General features: G+C 40.2%; 1 protein-coding gene across 2 annotated transcripts in view; it reads right to left on the reverse strand.

The window, feature by feature from the left end:
* Positions 1-11,381, reverse strand: part of mtmr7b (myotubularin related protein 7b) — a 91,702-nt gene extending 80,321 nt beyond the window's left edge. The window contains exon 1 of one of the 2 annotated variants that reach the window (XM_043690105.2): positions 11,216-11,381. In XM_043690105.2, coding sequence (XP_043546040.2) covers positions 11,216-11,239 — 24 coding nt within the window. In that variant the 5' untranslated portion in view covers positions 11,240-11,381. The remainder of the gene's footprint in view (positions 1-11,215) is intronic. The other variant, XM_043690112.2, reaches the window with a different exon arrangement.
* Between the last annotated feature and the right edge of the window lie 5,515 nt (positions 11,382-16,896).

Consider the following 16,896-nt stretch of genomic DNA (forward strand, 5'->3'; position numbering starts at 1 on the left):
ACACCGACCCGCAACCCACCCATTCCCCTACATTTACCCCTTTACCTAACACTACGGGCAATTTAGCATGGCCAATTCACCTGACCTGCACATCTTTGGACTGTGGGAGGAAACCGGAGCACCCGGAGGAAACCCACGCAGACATGGGGAGAATGTACAAACTCCACACAGTCAGTCACCTGAGTCGAGAATTGAACCCGGGTCTCTGGTGCTGTGAGGCAGCAGTGCTAACCACTGTGCCATCTTTCCAGTTGGCAGGCAGCCCATGATGTGCCAATAGTGGCTCAATATTAAGCAAGGCTGTCTATCCTGGACATGATATAAATATATACTGAGATGTCAAGTCTTTGGTTTTTGATATCACAAACACAGAAAGTAAAACGTCAACTTAAACTACTTATTTATAATATCAATTGGTTTGCACTCCTACTTAATAAAAGTAATTTTATTTGTTACTCATAAACATATCTACAATTTTTATAATTACAGCACAGAAATTTTCCCTTTTTTCTATGGTTTGACTTTGCTAATCATGGAAAATAGTACATCCTTTTAAAATTCACTGTAATAAGAAATATTTGATGGCACATTCCACCAAACTTCAAAAGATATAGTTTTACACTGGTCTACCATGTTGCAGAAACTCCATAAAACACTGAATTGAATTGAATTGAATTTATTGCCATGTATACCAAGGCACAGTGAAAAGCTTTGTCTTGCGAGCAATACAAGCAGATCACAGACTTAAGTAGCATAAATAGTAAATAATAGGTAAACAGCGATAAAAACAAAACACAGGTACGGTGAATGTTAAGAGTTTGTGAGTCCATTCAGTATTCTAATAACAGTAGGGTAGAAACTGTTGCAAAACTGGCTGGTGCGTGTGTTCAGGTTTCTGTACCTTCTCTCCGATGATAGAGGTTTTGAAAAACATTGCCAGGGTGGGATGGATCTTTGAGAATGCTGGCGGCCTTTCCTTGACAGTGGGCCTGATAAATGGATTCTATATACGAGAGGTTGGCCTGCTCTTCGGATGCTGCCTGACCTGCTCTGCCTTCCCAGCAGTACTCTAATCTAGACACGGATCTCCAGCATCTGCAGTCCTCACTTATGTTTCTGTGATTGTCTGGGCCAAGTTCACCACTCTCTGTAACTGTCTCCGATCTTGAATGATACAGTTGCCATACCAGGTAGTGATACAGGTTGAAACTTTATTGCTGGAACAGCACAGCAGGTCAGGCAGCATCCAGGGAACAGGAGATTCGACGTTTCGGGCACAGGCCCTTCTTCTCCTGTTCCCTGGATGCTGCCTGACCTGCTGTGCTGTTCCAGCAATAAAGTTTCAACTTTGATCTCCAGCATCTGCAGACCTCACTTTCTCCAGGTAGTGATACATCCAGACAGACACTGTGAACCTTTCCCACCATCCTGATGATATCTTGGTATGTACATTTTAGTGGGAAGAGGGAGTATATGATACAATAATGTGGAAGAAACACCTGTCCTTTGAATCAGTTGGCACACAGATGAAACCCTGAAAGCATGTCACCAACATATATGGTCATCCAGAGCAAGCAAAAGAAGAATTGGTGTAGTTACTTCTGTGACCCATAGGGTCTTCTCAAACTTGGATTAACAAATTGGATTCAATACAAAACAAAATTTTGGAAGCACAATAAATCTATCCCAAAAACCACCCAATATGTTAGTTATTTGTGAAGCATAACCATGCTATGTGATAATCAGTGTTGTTTTCGAATATAGCTAAGCTTTTAACTTTTGAAGTGCAAATGCTTAAACGGCTCCCCAAAAACATCATCTGTTTTATTACCCAACATTAATGGCAAATAAAGTTATAAATAGCATAAAACTCCATTACAACACAAGAAAAGAAATCCCAGCTTCGAGCAAAGGATAATAAATATAATCAATAAAGAGTTTAACTTTAAGTGCAAGCGTTGTTATTCTTACATAGGGAACCAAGAAGGGTTTTGTTTTGAGCAGATATCATCTCATTTGTAAAGTAGAGCATTGCAATGCTTAGTGCTCATCACAGATGAGAAATATTAATACTTGAAGAAAATAGATTTCAATATTTTTTCTAAACAAGAATTGATCTGTCCATATCCACTACATTACAAGCAAAGCACAGGATAAAACACTTCTTACACAGTTCCAACAAACTGTCAAGCCCACAATCCCTTTCTGCATCAGTGTAATTTTTCTGTTTCCCACACCAGTCACTGTTATGGTGTCTTTGGATGAGATTTTCAGACGTGCCATGAATTTATGCTCACTAGAAACTAGGTCAAACGGCATACTTGCTTCATGCCAACCTTTAAAGCCAACAATAGAATTTTGCTTCATTTTGGGTTTCGTTCAAACTCCTTTGGTCTGAGTATGGCTGCCAATCCTAGGACATTTTTACATTTTGCCAACTGGAATCAGACTGCACCACCACATCCCCCTCCACCCCCAAAGAAACAACAGGACGGTCAGGAGCAGCCCATAGTGGCTTTTAAGATAGTTTGCTTAAAAGTTGAGACTTGTTCTTCTGAGATAGGAAAAAACATGACTCCAGACAAAGTCTGAAGTCACATGACACCAGGTTAGAGTCCAACGGGTTTATTTGATATCACAAGCTTTCGGAGCATAGTCCCTTCATCAGGTGAAGCGGAGCACTGTTTAGTCCCACATGGAAGAAACTAATTCTTTTATAACTATTAGGACTGTCAATCAAGTGTGAAATTGAAAATCCCTGATTATAAGCTCTCAGACTTATTTCAACTAACACCTATTGAAATTACAAGCACTTCTTTTTTCTAATGCAGGCTGAGTTTTCTTCAAAACGTAAAGAGAAAGGAATTTAAATAACTTGACAGTTCAACATATCCATCCATCTTTTTATGCACATTCATGTCTGTTCGCACCAATCACAAGGGGTATATACCTTCTTCAAAGATCTAACGGGTTTAGACCATTTATTCAAATTTGTAAAACCCACACAAGTCATGCTTCAAAAACCTCCATGACAAAATCACTTCTGTGTGAAGGCAACTTCACTTTTAAATAAGCCACTGCATTATGGATGTGTCAAATATTCCCTTCCACCTATGTAACTTCATTGAGAATGGTGGCTGCCAGATATATCCTGGGACAGGACTTCCAGATTTGAGATTCCAATGCTCTTCTTGGTTAAGATGTGAACTCCTTCCAGCTTGGTGAAAATTAAACACAAAATCTCCACTCTTAACACAGAGGCTAATATCATTATGTCCAAGTGTCCAACCTTGCATTTCATCCCAGTAAAGCACTCTATGCCTTCTGATGATCAAACCACCCAAACTTATTGTAAGGCAGATTTCAGAAGAGATCACATGACCTTCTCCATTTCACTCTAAATTTAACAATATAGTCCCAAACCATAATAATCTTCTAATCCTCTTATTTAGAACATTTATGTTTGTAATTAGTAAGACTAGCATTTTATTCCAGATTTATTACTTGAAGTCATCATTTAATATTACACTATTATTTCTGAGTTATCAAAGATATCCTCTGAGCATAGCAACTAACAAAATCTGCACTGTATAAATTTCTAACTGTTCCTGATGATAGCCACAAAAAGCTACTGCCCTCTGGAACACACCCTGTAATACAACAAAAACTGCATGGAATGTTCTGACAGACTCAGATTATCTGGTGCAAATATATACATAAGATTGCACTGGATTTTTAGTGTCTCTTTATCAGATCTTAAACAAGAATTCTAACAATATCTACTTATACTGCATGCTTCTTTAGCATCTCTTTGAACAAATAATTCTTAATATGATCTGAATGAAACAATGTAATTTGCACTAATTATCCCAGCTCTGCAGGGCATTATAAAAGAATACTTACAGGTGACTAGCACAGTCATGGAAGAGAGGACACATTCCCAGGACATATACAGTGAAAACAGAGGGAAGTTTGCATAAGACAGGAAGGAAACATGTTCCACACTTGTTCTGGAAGAAAACTGAAACCATAAAAATGGAGAGTGGGAATCCAAAGCAGGCTTAAAATGGGCTTGGAGCAGGAAGAAGGAACTCAAAACACTTAAGGAGACTTTCTGAAACTCCCTTCTTGAGAAGAATTTTAAACAAATACTTAGAATGCTCACATGCTCCTATTGCACAGTTTAATCTCAGGACCTACTTTCAAAATAAAAAAGAAAAATAAAACATTTTTACAATGCACAGCTGTTAAATCATGGGGAAGAATGTGACAAATACAGAAAGGTACTGATTCATTAATAAAACCAGATAAGAAACTAAGTAGATAAGCGTGCACGTCGGTCCCTGCGTTCAATAGTTATACAAGGTAAACAGTCTCCAATAAAATCAATATCCTAACATTAAACTAAATTAGAAGGAAAGATTTGCAATTGTCAAGCACCTTATCACAAATGTCAAAAGGTTTCTGAAAGGTTTCAGAAAATTCATTTTATTGTACATACAAGGCATTTTAATTTTACACTTAAATCAAAAGGAGATAAAGAATGAGCAAGTTAATTTTTCATTTTAATAGAATTAGTTGCAGGTGTAGCGTTTACCATCTTGATCCTCTTCAAACACTGCCATACATAAGTTACAGTTTCAATCTCTGACCTCTGACAAGTTAGTTGATTGCCAGTGCCCCATGCCGAAGGAGAGAAAATGACACAACTAATATTCATTGTATAGTGACCACGCCCTGCTATGGATATTGGTGAGAATACAATATAGAGTCATAGACTCGTACAGCATAGATAAAGACCCTTCAGTCCAACCAATCCATGCCAAACATTATCCTAAACTAAACTAGTCCCACCTGTCTGCTCCTGGCCCACATCCCTCCAAACCTTTCCTACTCATGTATCTATCCAAATGTCTTTTAAACGTTGTAATTGTACCTGCATCCACCACATTGTCAGGAAGTTCATTCCACATGTGAATCACCCACTGTATAAAAGGGATGACATCAAAATTCAAATAACATGTCTACTCTATTTGCCTTCGCTCATATTAAGTATATACATTTGACTATGTTACCTGAGGACTGTAATCTCCATGGAACCTTTTTCTTTGTGGTTAAATAAGTGGGCTAAAAAGTTGACAAATGGAGCATAATGAGAAAATGTGAAATTGTCTGTTTTAGAGGGAAGAACAAACGAACAGAGTTTTATTTAAATGGGGAAAAGAACTGCACAAAGATGCTGCACAAAGAGGCTTGGGGCACTTGTGCACAAAAAACAGAAAGCTAGCACATAGGTGCAGCAAGTAATCAGGAATGTTGGATCCCTTTCAACCCAACTCTTTCCCTTAAGTCTTCATCCCCCTGCATAACCTCTTGGCCTAGCTGGGGCCATGCTGAATTTATGCAGTCCCATCAAAACTAGGATGGTGATAACTGTCAATGACACCCCCTCCAGCAGCACCCATTGCCCTCCCATATTCTATCAGTTCCTGTTTTTCTTTTTCTCATTCACTTAGGGAGGGAGTTTCAGGATTTTAATAGTGAAGGCAATATACAGGTATTTCCAAATCAGGATGGTGAGTGACTTGGAGGGGAACTTACAAATGAAGGTGCTCTCATTTATTTGTTGCCCTTGTCCATCAGGGTGGAAGTGCTTATGGGTTTGGAAGGTGCTGTCTAAGGATCTTTGATGAATTTCTGTACCGCAATGTGTAGATAGTACACACTGCTGTTACTAAGCATTGGTAATGGATGTTTGTGATGTGGTACCAATAAATGGGCTTCTTTATTCTGGATGTCATTGGAGCTGCACTCATCCAGGTAAATCAGGAGTATTCCATCACACTTCTGACTTGTACCTTGTAGACGGTGAACACCTTTGGGGAGTCAGAAGGTGAGTTATTTGTTACAGTATTCTTAGCCTCTGACCTGTTGTTGGAGCCACTGTATTTATATGGTGAGCCTACTGAGTTCCTGATCAATATAATTAGCATCTTTACTTGAATATTTAGTCCTGATGGAAGTAATCCAGACATCCGCCATGAAGATTACTTTTATAAATATAAATGTAAAATATCACATTCGGACACAGATGAAGCTTTATGGAATAGATACTTGGTAACTTGTAAAAAGCGGATTAACTCGTGATTCTCCCAAGTTACTTTTATCTGAACCATAAGCACTATTTAAAAGAATAGGAGTTATATACATATATAACCAAGTAATATTCTCCATTATCCAATTTACAAGAGAAACGAAGTCACGCTGAACTTGTATTATGATGAAATAAGCAAAGCATTAGCTAAATATATGAAAATGACAAAAGTGCTGGTTCAAACCTTTTTCATCAGCTATTTTAGAATTAAATACAATAACCTCCAATTTTCCACACCTACTAGTAGCATTTAAAGAGGCAAGTAATAAATTCTTAAAAGTCACAAGCAAATAGATATGGACAATAAACTCTGGAAACTTTTCTGCACTCTCTCCAGCTACCAAAGGCAATCAAAATTAGTTGCAGAATACCATGAGCCACATCACTTAAATTCTGTTCACAGGGAAGTCACAAACAGGGGCGCATCAATTAGTGAACAGAATAGGGGGAAGTTAAGGACTTTTTTAAAGCACAAGATTTTGGAATATGGAATTCTCAGCTTGAAAGGGTAGCCGAGCCAAAAATCCTCAAGGCATTCAAACAACATTTGAATATGGGTTTGAGCTTTCCCAACTTACTCTGCCTTGGACACAAATCTAGAAGGTGAAATTGGACTGGATAGCTCTTTTTATTTCTGTCGGCATAGGCATATTGGTTAAATAACCACACTCTGTGGCATCCATTTTTCTATGTTTCTACTACCATCATCTTTTGCTCATATTAACAACAGCCTGAATCATAACTTCATTTTTCAATGTTTCTAACAAATCCTGATATAGAGAATGAGTCATCAAACTGCTTCACATTTTTATTCACCGGGGGGGGGGGGGGGGGGGGCATAAGGGGTGCTGGTCTGGCCAGCATTTATGACTTGTCCCCAGGGACCTTGAGAAGGTGATGGTGAGCTGTCTTCTTGAACTGCTGCAGTCCATTTACTGTGGTAGAATGCCATTCGGGTGGGAGTTCCAGGATTTTAATCTGGAAAAAAATAAAACACTGAAAAAATGGGCATATATTCCAAGTCTGAATGGGGAATTGGCTTGGAGGGGACCTTGCTGGTAGTGATGTTCCCATGTATCTGCTACCCTTATCGTTCTGGACAGAAGAGCTTTTTGAAGAAGTAACAAAGAGGACTGATGAGGGTAGCAGAACGGTAGATGTGATCTATATGGACTTCAGTAAGGCATTCGACAAGGTTCCCCATGGGAGACTGGTTAGCAAGGTTAGATCTCACGGAATACAGGGGGAACCAGCCATTTGGATACAGAACTGGCTCAAAGGTAGAAGACAGAGGGTGGTGGTGGATGGTTGTTTTTCAGACTGGAGGCCTGTGACCAGTGGAGTCCCTCAAGGATCGGTGCTGGGTCCTCTACTTTTTGTCATTTATATAAATGATTTGGATGTGAGCATAAGAGGTATAATTAGTAAGTTTGCAGATAACACCAAAATTGAAAGTGTAATGGACACGAAGAAGGTTACGGCAGATTACAATGAGATCTTGATCAAATGGGCCAATGAGCTGAGAAGTGGCAGATGGAGTTTAATTCAGATAAATGCGAGGTGCTGCATTTTGGGAAAGCAAATCTTAGCAGGACTTATACACTTAATGGTAAGGTCCTGGAAAGTGTTGCTAAACAAAGAGAGCTTGGAGTGCAGGTTCATAGCTCCTTGAAAGTAGAGTCACAGGTAGATAGGATGGTGAAGAAGGCGTTTGGTCTGCTTTCCTTTATTGGTCAGAGTATTGAGTACAGGAGTTGGGAGGTCATGTTGCGGCTGTACAGGATATTGGTTAAGCCACTGTTGAAATATAGTATGCAATTCTGGTCTCCTTCCTATCGGAAAGATGTTGTGAAACTTGAAAGGGTTCAGAAACGATTTACAAGGATGTTGCCAGGGTTGGAGAATTTGAGCTATAGGGAGAAGCTGAATAGGCTGGTGCTGTTTTCCTTTTGATCATCAGAGGCTGAGGGGTGACCTTATAGAGGTTTACAAAATTATAGGATAAATAGTCAAAGTGTTTTCCCTGGGATGGGGGAGTCCAGAACTAGAGGGCATAGGTTTAGGGTGAGAGGGAAAAGATATAAAAGAGACCTAAGGGGCAATGTTTTCACGCAGAGGGTGGTACGTGTATGGAATGAGCTGCCAGAGGAAGTGGTGGAGGCGAGTACAATTGCAATATTTAAAGGCATTTGAATGGCTATATGAATAGGAAGGTTTTGGAGGGATATGGGCCGGGTGCTGGCAGGTGGGACGAGATTGGATTGGGATATCTGGTCAACATGGATGGGTTGGACCGAAGGGTCTGTTTCCATGCTGTACATCTCTATGACTCTATGGTTGTGGGTTTGTCAATGTTCTTGTAGAACGAGAAAGATTCATTACCTGGATATAGATACTTTCTATATCTCCCTGTTCAGAGATGTTATTACACAACTTTGGAGCTGATGGGACTTCAACCTAGGCCTTGTAGTTCAGCAGGTCAGTACACTATCACTGTACCAGAAGAGCCTTACCTGACCTAGGAATATATTTATAAGCATAGTACCATCTAATTTATTTAATTTCAATAGGCTATTCACAAGGCTGTACCTTTCTTGCTTTATTCACACATATCAAATCTCCCTCACCTCTGACTTTTTTTAGAGCAAAAGACTTAGCTCCAAGCACATTCCTGTAGCTATCAATATTTTTTGGAATACATTTATGTTATAATAGGTAATCACATAAATAAAATGACTATCCTGTATTGATATGAAAAGAAAGTAATAGTTTTATCTTTTTTAAAAAGAATGAGGCCTGAAAAGGCATCAATGAACTATCACTGAGTATGCTGGCATGTGTTAATCAATTTGAGGAATTAATAAAGCATTGGCTTTGCTGTTAGACATACAATTAGGGATGTGATAGAAACAGTGGGAAATGATAAAATACATACACTATCATAACCAAAATAAAGTATAAAGTGTTAAATCTTCATCAAGAGGCACCATTCTGCTGGTGGAAGCATTAAAGTCTTTGCTACCTTTACAGAACCCCAAAGCAGAAATTCTGATGATAAATATAAAATTCATTAGGAGACCAGATGGAGTTGTACTGAGAACATAATGGTACACAACCAATACAGACGTTCAAAGCATTTGCAATGAAGTGAATCAATACTTCTTTCCATTCAAGATTTCGAGTTACTCTTTGATCAAAAACTTCAACTGAATCAAAACATCTCAATCTAGAAAAAGCTACATAAAACTGTTCATGATAAAAAAACAAATCTAGAGATATAAATACAAATGTCATTAAGTATTTAAGCATTTGATTTTTTTGTAGTGATTGAAAATGAAAATCTAATTGGAAACTATTTCCTGAGTTGAAAAGATAGGTTTACATTTGATGGTCTCAATATTATTTAAGGAATTAACATCTATTTCCTTATAATCTGCCTATCATAATTTTAAAAATCACACAACACCACAGGTTATAGTCCAACAGTTTTATTTGGAAGTACTAGCTTTCGGAGCGCAGCTCCTTCATCAGGTAGCTGTGCTCTGAAAGCTAGTACTTCCAAATAAAACTGTTGGACTATAACCTGATGTTGTCTGATTTTTAACTTTATTCACCCCAGTCCAACACCAGCACCCCCACATAATGGCTATTATAATTTTAGCAACCAAAAACTATCAATTTTGTTCCATAACTCTAGAATTCAAATTTCATAGCAATGTTACAACAATTCCTTCCTTACATCTAGACTTAGATGATGAAATCCCATTTGAATGTAGTTGTGTAATATCTCTTCTGAGTATAAGTATAGGCTATCATCTTCATCTATTGAATCAATGCTGTGATTTTTTTCATACATATCTGACAACTTTTCCAAAACTTTTCCAATCAAATCTAGAGAATCTTTATAAAAACCAAAAGAACTGCAGATGCTGGAAATCAGAAACAAAACCAGAAATTGCTAGAAAAACTCAGCAGGTCAGGCAGTTGTGAGGAAGGGTCACCAGGCCCCAAACATTAACTCTGATTTCTCTTCACTGTTGCTGCCAGACCTGCTGAGCTTTTCCAGCAATTTCTTTTTTTTGTTGTAGGGAATCATGGTTGGTACAAATGAATAAAAATAAGAATAAGTTAAAGAATAAGTTTCCTCAAATTGTTTCCCCTGTTACTTTGTCACACTTAACCAATTCCATCATTTCATCCACCCCTTCCATGTTATTCCCATTTCTTATGATTCCCATCCCAAGGAAACAATCCATTCCATCCCTAACAGAGGTAGAGAATCATTATTTTTGGGCTTCTCTTCCCCTCCACTGTTCTACCAATATTTGTGACCTGCCACCACTGATAATTGCGGTCATATGCACATCATGTATTCCAGTCCTCTGGATTTCCCATGCCTCCACATGTGCTAGACACTACTCACCAACAGACATATCTCTTAAACTGACCAAACAGTCCAGAAAAACAGCACATATTATTGAAGATGGTAATGTTAACTGTATATTTTAATTGATTTCCTAATCAGTATCATTTGAAACTTTAACCTTATTTTTAATACTTTATTTGCATATGAAATTGATAAAGATATGACGTCAGTGGTTATTTCAAACATTATTGTTGAGTAAGCAGCTTCCTATTTTCTTTCCTCAAAAGCAACAGGGGAAAATAGTCCCATTCTTGTTCTAGCCTTAACCTAACAAAATACAGCTTCATAATGAACGAGCAAATTTTCCTTCATGGATTTTAGATAGAATGGCATATAGATATAGATCAGTGAATTTGGAATTTAAAAGGAGTTTACCTTTTTAAGGAGACCTTTTTAAAGCTATCCCAGAGGCTATGTAATGTATTTGGAATTAAACTGTACGATCTTTTACAGATTTTGTTTAATAACATCTATTTGTATTCTGTGGACATGAAGGGTGAAATCTAAGCATATTTCAAAAAGAAAAGGTGTCCAAATCCAATACCTCACTGAAGACAAGGTCAAAATAACAAATGCCATGACTCCCACAATAACAGCACAGCAGTGATGATGCCAGGGGCATGTTGAGCTTTTACCTTCGGGGTTCTGATGTGCTCCATCCCTTGCCTGAAGGAAACCAAGAAGCCACCCGGAGGCGAGCCCAAAAGACCCTGTTTTCGACGGGAAGATTGTGCCTCCTTCCCGTTAAGGGTGGAGGATGCAAGGCCAGTGCCTGCGCTGCTCCTGTGTTTAACGGATGGATGCTCCTGATGCTACAGCTGCCATCTCTCTCTCTGCAACCCAATACACACTCACCCAGCAGCCTCTGCGCATCTGCTCCCTCAGGGTCCTAATGCCCATCTGTCATCAAGCCCATCTGAAAGTCTCATTTGATTTGATCCCTACAGTTACAACTCCTGTAAAATAGCAAACCTAGCTACCGGTTGGCTTTGTAAAGTGTCCATACCACACAGTGTCAGGACATAACATGGACTTTATGGTAATTAATGAGCAGGCACAGACTACCATGATTGGAATTGTATTCGCTTTCTGACATTTCCCACAGATTACCAGTTCAAGCATTTGACATGGATATCGATTCATGTTGAATTCTGGTGGTATAGCATCAAATGCAGAGACGATGTAGGATGAGAGAGCAATTACAGTGTAACAATAAGTCCAACAAAAACAACAACCTCCAGTGGCTGTTAAACAGGGTGTCAAATGAGGAGCACCATTTACAGGCTCTGTTGTCATTTTCCACTGATCTTGGAAAAATGATGCAGGCACACATTAAGGATGCTCTGGGCTAATATCATCAAAAAGTGTCATTTATTGGTGCAGAACCTGGGCTCAGAAGAACTGGATGGCAATCCCATCCTAAAGCCCTCAAAGTCATAGTTGCCCTTAGTTTTATGCCAGTGATTTGTTTCAAGGAGCAAGTAGAAACCCGTGTGGCATCTTGCAAACTTTGACCCACAAGTGCACCCAGTGTGCAAATAGTAATGGTTTTTCTAGAGCTCATTTTGTCATATCCTTGCCCCATGACGATGAAATCCAGGCAGTTCAGACGGTGGGATTTTCCATCATCACTGGATTCCCCCCAAGTGTGGGTTGATGTAGACAGTACCCCCATGCTTTGAAAGTTGCCCTATTACTAAAATGCAAATGTTGTCATTAGAAAATGTTTTCATTCCATTACTGTTCAAATTATATGAGATCATCGATTTTGGACATGACAATAGCCCAGTGGTATTATCACTAGACTATTAATCCAGAGACCCAGGTAATGTGCTGGGGATCTGGGATTGAATCCCACCAAGACACAAAGTGGAACTTGAATTCAGTAAAAACCTGGAAAAAGGGATAAATGGCAATCATGAAACCATTACTAATTGTTGGAAAAACCCATCTGGTTCCCTAATGTCATTTAGGGACATGCATCTGCTATTGTTACCTCCATGGGACTGCAAACCCACAGCAATGTGGTTATCTCTTAGCTGCCTCTGGGCGATTATGGGTGGGCAATACATGCTGCCCTAGCCAATGACATCCGTATCAAATGAAATTAATTTTTTACAAAACCTGTGTTGGATTTCCTGGACCCTGCCATAGTCCTTACACATTAATGAACTCAACAGGTGAACCTCGAGGGCGCTTTGTTCTGCAACACTTGCAAAGGCCCAATTTTAATTTTAAATGTCTTGTCTTTGTTTGCAACACCTCACATTTATCCAAATTAAACTCCATGTGAGACTCTTCAGCCCATTGATCCATTTGAATATGTTTACATATTGCAGAACTCGTTATTGAGGCATAACATTGACCTCCTTGCAAATCTTTGAACCACAAATGCACCCAGGATATAAATGGCAGCATATTTTCCAAAGCACATTTTTTCATATCCTTGCCCCATGACGAAGAGAGTCAGGCAGTGGGACTTTCCATCAGCATTGGCCTCCCCCAGGTGGAGGTTATTGCAGACAATACCTACATTGCTTTGAGAATGGCCCGGTTTGTGTGCTGTTATGAGTCCTAGTGGACTACTGCGACCACTTTTCCTATTCCTGAGTTCGATCCACTTTGCCTTGCTGCACAAATCCTCTGATGTATCCTCCCTCATACAGCAGAAAGATACTCCTTTATCAGTAATGCAATTCCCACCCCTTTTACCTCCCTTTCTGTCACTCCTGAAACATCTAAATCATAGGACATCCAGCTACCTTTCCTGTCTCTCTTTTCGCCAAGTCTCTGTAATCACAATAATGCAATTCTTCCAAGTACTAACCAAAGCTCTAAGTTCATCTACCTTGCTTATTATACTTCTTGCATTGAAACATGTGTGTTTCAGATCACCTCCCCCGCTCTTTTCAGCAGCTTTTCCCTAGCTGTTCTTGTTCTAAATAATCAGTGCCTTGCTGTCCACTTCTCTCTCAATTTCTGCATCTACTGCCTTTCTCATCTAGTTCCCATTCCCCTGGCATACTAGTTAGACCCTCCACAACCACTCTATCATTACCCACCCAAAGACATCAGTCCCAGTCCTGTCCATGTGTAACCTGTTCAGGTCCCAACTCCCCCAGATCCAGATCCAATGTCTCACAAATCTGAAACTGACCCCCTCACACTATCTTTTCAGCCATATATTCATCCTATATCTCCTACTGTTTCTACTCTGACAAGCTCATGGCACTGGTAGTAATCCTGAGATAACTACATTTGAGATCCTACATTTCAACTTTCTTCACAGTTCTCCATATTCTGATTTTAGGACCTCATCCCTGTTTTTTACCTATATCAGTAGTACCAACGTGTACCATGACCACTCGCTGTGAACTCTGCCTTCCAGAATGTCCTGCAACCGCTCTGAGACATCCAGGACCCAAGCACCCAGGAGGCAGCAAATAATCCTGGACTCTCATTTTCAGTCACAGAAATAAGGGGAAGCAATGGCCTAGTGGTCTTATTGCTGGACTGTTAATCTAGAGACCCAGGTAGTGTTCTGGGGCCCTGGGCTCAAATCCCACTTGGTAGACAGTGGAATTTGAATTCAATAAAAATCTGGAATTGCGAATCAACTATTTCCCACATCAAGCAAGAGGAGTAGACTACAATTTGGACTCCTTGTGCTACATCTTAAACCTCGAAGTTAATTAATGTTATACAATGTTGTATAACTTTAATTCTAAGTTGAAGCTTCAAATGTTCAATGTTTACATTATATATGATCAGCGGTGCCAAATTTTGGACATGACAATGGCCTTGTGGTATTATTGCTAAACTATTAATTAGGTAATGTGGTGGGGAGCTGGGATTGAATCCCACCAAGGCATAAAGTGGAACTTTAATTCAATAAAAACCTGGAAAAAGAGACAAATGGTGACCATTAAACCATTACTAATTGTTGGAGAAGCCCATCTGGTTCCCTTAGGGGTGGCATGGTGGCACAGTGGTTAGCCAGAGACCCGGGTTCTATTCCTGCCTCAGGCAGGAGTTTGCACATTCTCCCTGTGTCTGCGTGGGTTTCCTCCCACAGTCCAAAAATGTGCAGATTAGGGGTGAATTGGCCATGCTAAATTGCCTGTAGTGTTAGGTGAAGGGGTAAATGGGTGGGTTGCTCTTCGGAGGGTCGGTGTGGACTTGTTGGGCCGAAGGGCCTGTTTCCATACTGTAAGTAATCTAATCTAACCCTTTAGGGAAGGAAATCTGCTATTCTTACTTGATCTGGCCTACATATGACTGCAAACCCACAGCAATGTGCTTATCTCTTAGCTGCCGTCTGGGCAATTATGGGTAGGCAATACATGCTGCACTAGCCAATGACGTTCACATCATATGAATTCATTTTTTACAAAGCCTGTATTGGATATTCTGGATCTTACCATGATGCTTGCATATTAGTGAACTCAACAAGTCCCTGCTTCCTTCCATGGTCCTTGAATTATACAGGGGTTGATTTTGGGATAGGGCTATGCCCTCACAGCTTGGCTTTGTGAAACCCTCAGACTGATTCTTTAACAAAGACATAACCCTGCCTTTTTAAGGTGGGGTTTCAATGCTGACTAAACATTTTGTTTTCCATCTGATTGTGTATTTGATACATTCAGGTTATACCCCCTTCAAGCTTCTGCACATTGTACGTTAGTGAAAAAAAAAACAGCAGACACTAACATCTTGTTATAAGCAGAATAGCGTGCTATTCCACTTCCAGTTTGATACAGCAGCCTTTGTCTACCTGAGGAAAAGAGTGTTTGAGAATAACAACATCATATCCAATAGCAAGATAATGGTTTACAGAGCTGTGGTTGTTCCTGCTCTCCTATATGGCTCTGAGACATGGATTGTCTACAGCAGACAATTCAAGGGGCTGGAGCAGCACCAACACTGCCTGCACAAGATCCTGCAAATCTGCTGGAAAGGCAGACGCACCAACATCAAGGTCCTCGATCAGGCCAACATCCCTAGCATCGAGTCATTGACCGCCCTTAATTGGCTACGATGGGCTGGGCACTTTGTTCACATGACCAACATGATACTCCCCAAGAAGGTGCTCTACTCCCAGCTTCGAAATGGCAGGAGATTCCCAGAGGGACAGAGGAAGCACTTCAGGGTTACCTTCAAAACCTCATTGGTGAAGTGTCGCATTCCTACAGACCCATGGAAATCAGTGGCCCAAAACCGCCCAAAGTGGATAAGAACCATCCAGGAAGGAATCAAGCACCTTGAGACTTGCCGTTGGGAAAAAGCAGAAGCCAGCTGAAAACAGCATAAGGAGTGCACTGCCACACCAATGTCACACCCACTCCATCCCTCCTGCCCCAAGTGTAACAGTCTGTGGAATCTGCATCTGTATAATCACCTACGGACTTATCCTGAGAGTGGAAGTGAGTCATCCTCCTCTGCGAGGGACCAACAATGATGATGGCACAGGGATATCACTCTGAAAGTCTCTCTCGACAGCCAGCAAGTTGAGAAGAATCCTAACAAACTCTTTTTGATCCTTCCACAATCATTTAGCTTTCAATGTTTCTGAGAGAACATTGACTTGTGTAAGTTGTTCTGAAATAGTTAAGTATCATCTTGGACATGTTAGAGGTAGTATCCTGCACAGCTTTTCTCCACAGGCCATTTCACTGTGAAGGTGAGTGGACATGCGAGCAGCTCATTATACAACTCCCAACACAAAATGGCAGCGTTTTCTAATAACAGAATGAGACTTTACTATGGAATCATTGCAGAATCCCTATCGTATGGGAACAGGCCCTTCGGCCCAACAAGCCCACACCAACCCTCCAGAGAGTAACCCACCCAAGACCAACTCCCCTACCCTATTACTCTGCATTTACCCTGACTAAAGGACCTAATCTACACATCCCTGAATGCTATTAGCTTGGCCAATTCAGATAACCTGCACATCTTTGGACTTTGGGAGGAAACCAGAGCATCTAGAGAAAACCCACACAGACACTAGGAGAATGTGCAAACTCTAGTTGCCCAAGGATGGAATTGAACTTGGGTCCCTGGTGCTGTGAGATAGCAGTGCTAACTGCTGAGCCTCTGTGTGCACTGATTCTGACTTCTCACTCTCAAGTTGGTGTAAATGTGGAAGATCAATGCGGGTGAGTCACTAGTACAATCTCTCCATTTCCACATTGAAGTGCAATGCCTTGGGCTGCAGTCCTCAACATGACAGTTCAAGCATCCATGATATCCGAGGCTGCCTACAATCAGGGAGTCAGCTGAATGTGAGGGTTGAGCAATGTATAGCTATTACAAC

The sequence above is a fragment of the Chiloscyllium plagiosum genome, unplaced genomic scaffold (assembly GCF_037043375.1).
Source record: "Chiloscyllium plagiosum isolate Xiang-an unplaced genomic scaffold, Cpla_swu_hap1 HiC_scaffold_1, whole genome shotgun sequence".
In the NCBI taxonomy this organism is placed as follows: domain Eukaryota; kingdom Metazoa; phylum Chordata; class Chondrichthyes; order Orectolobiformes; family Hemiscylliidae; genus Chiloscyllium; species Chiloscyllium plagiosum.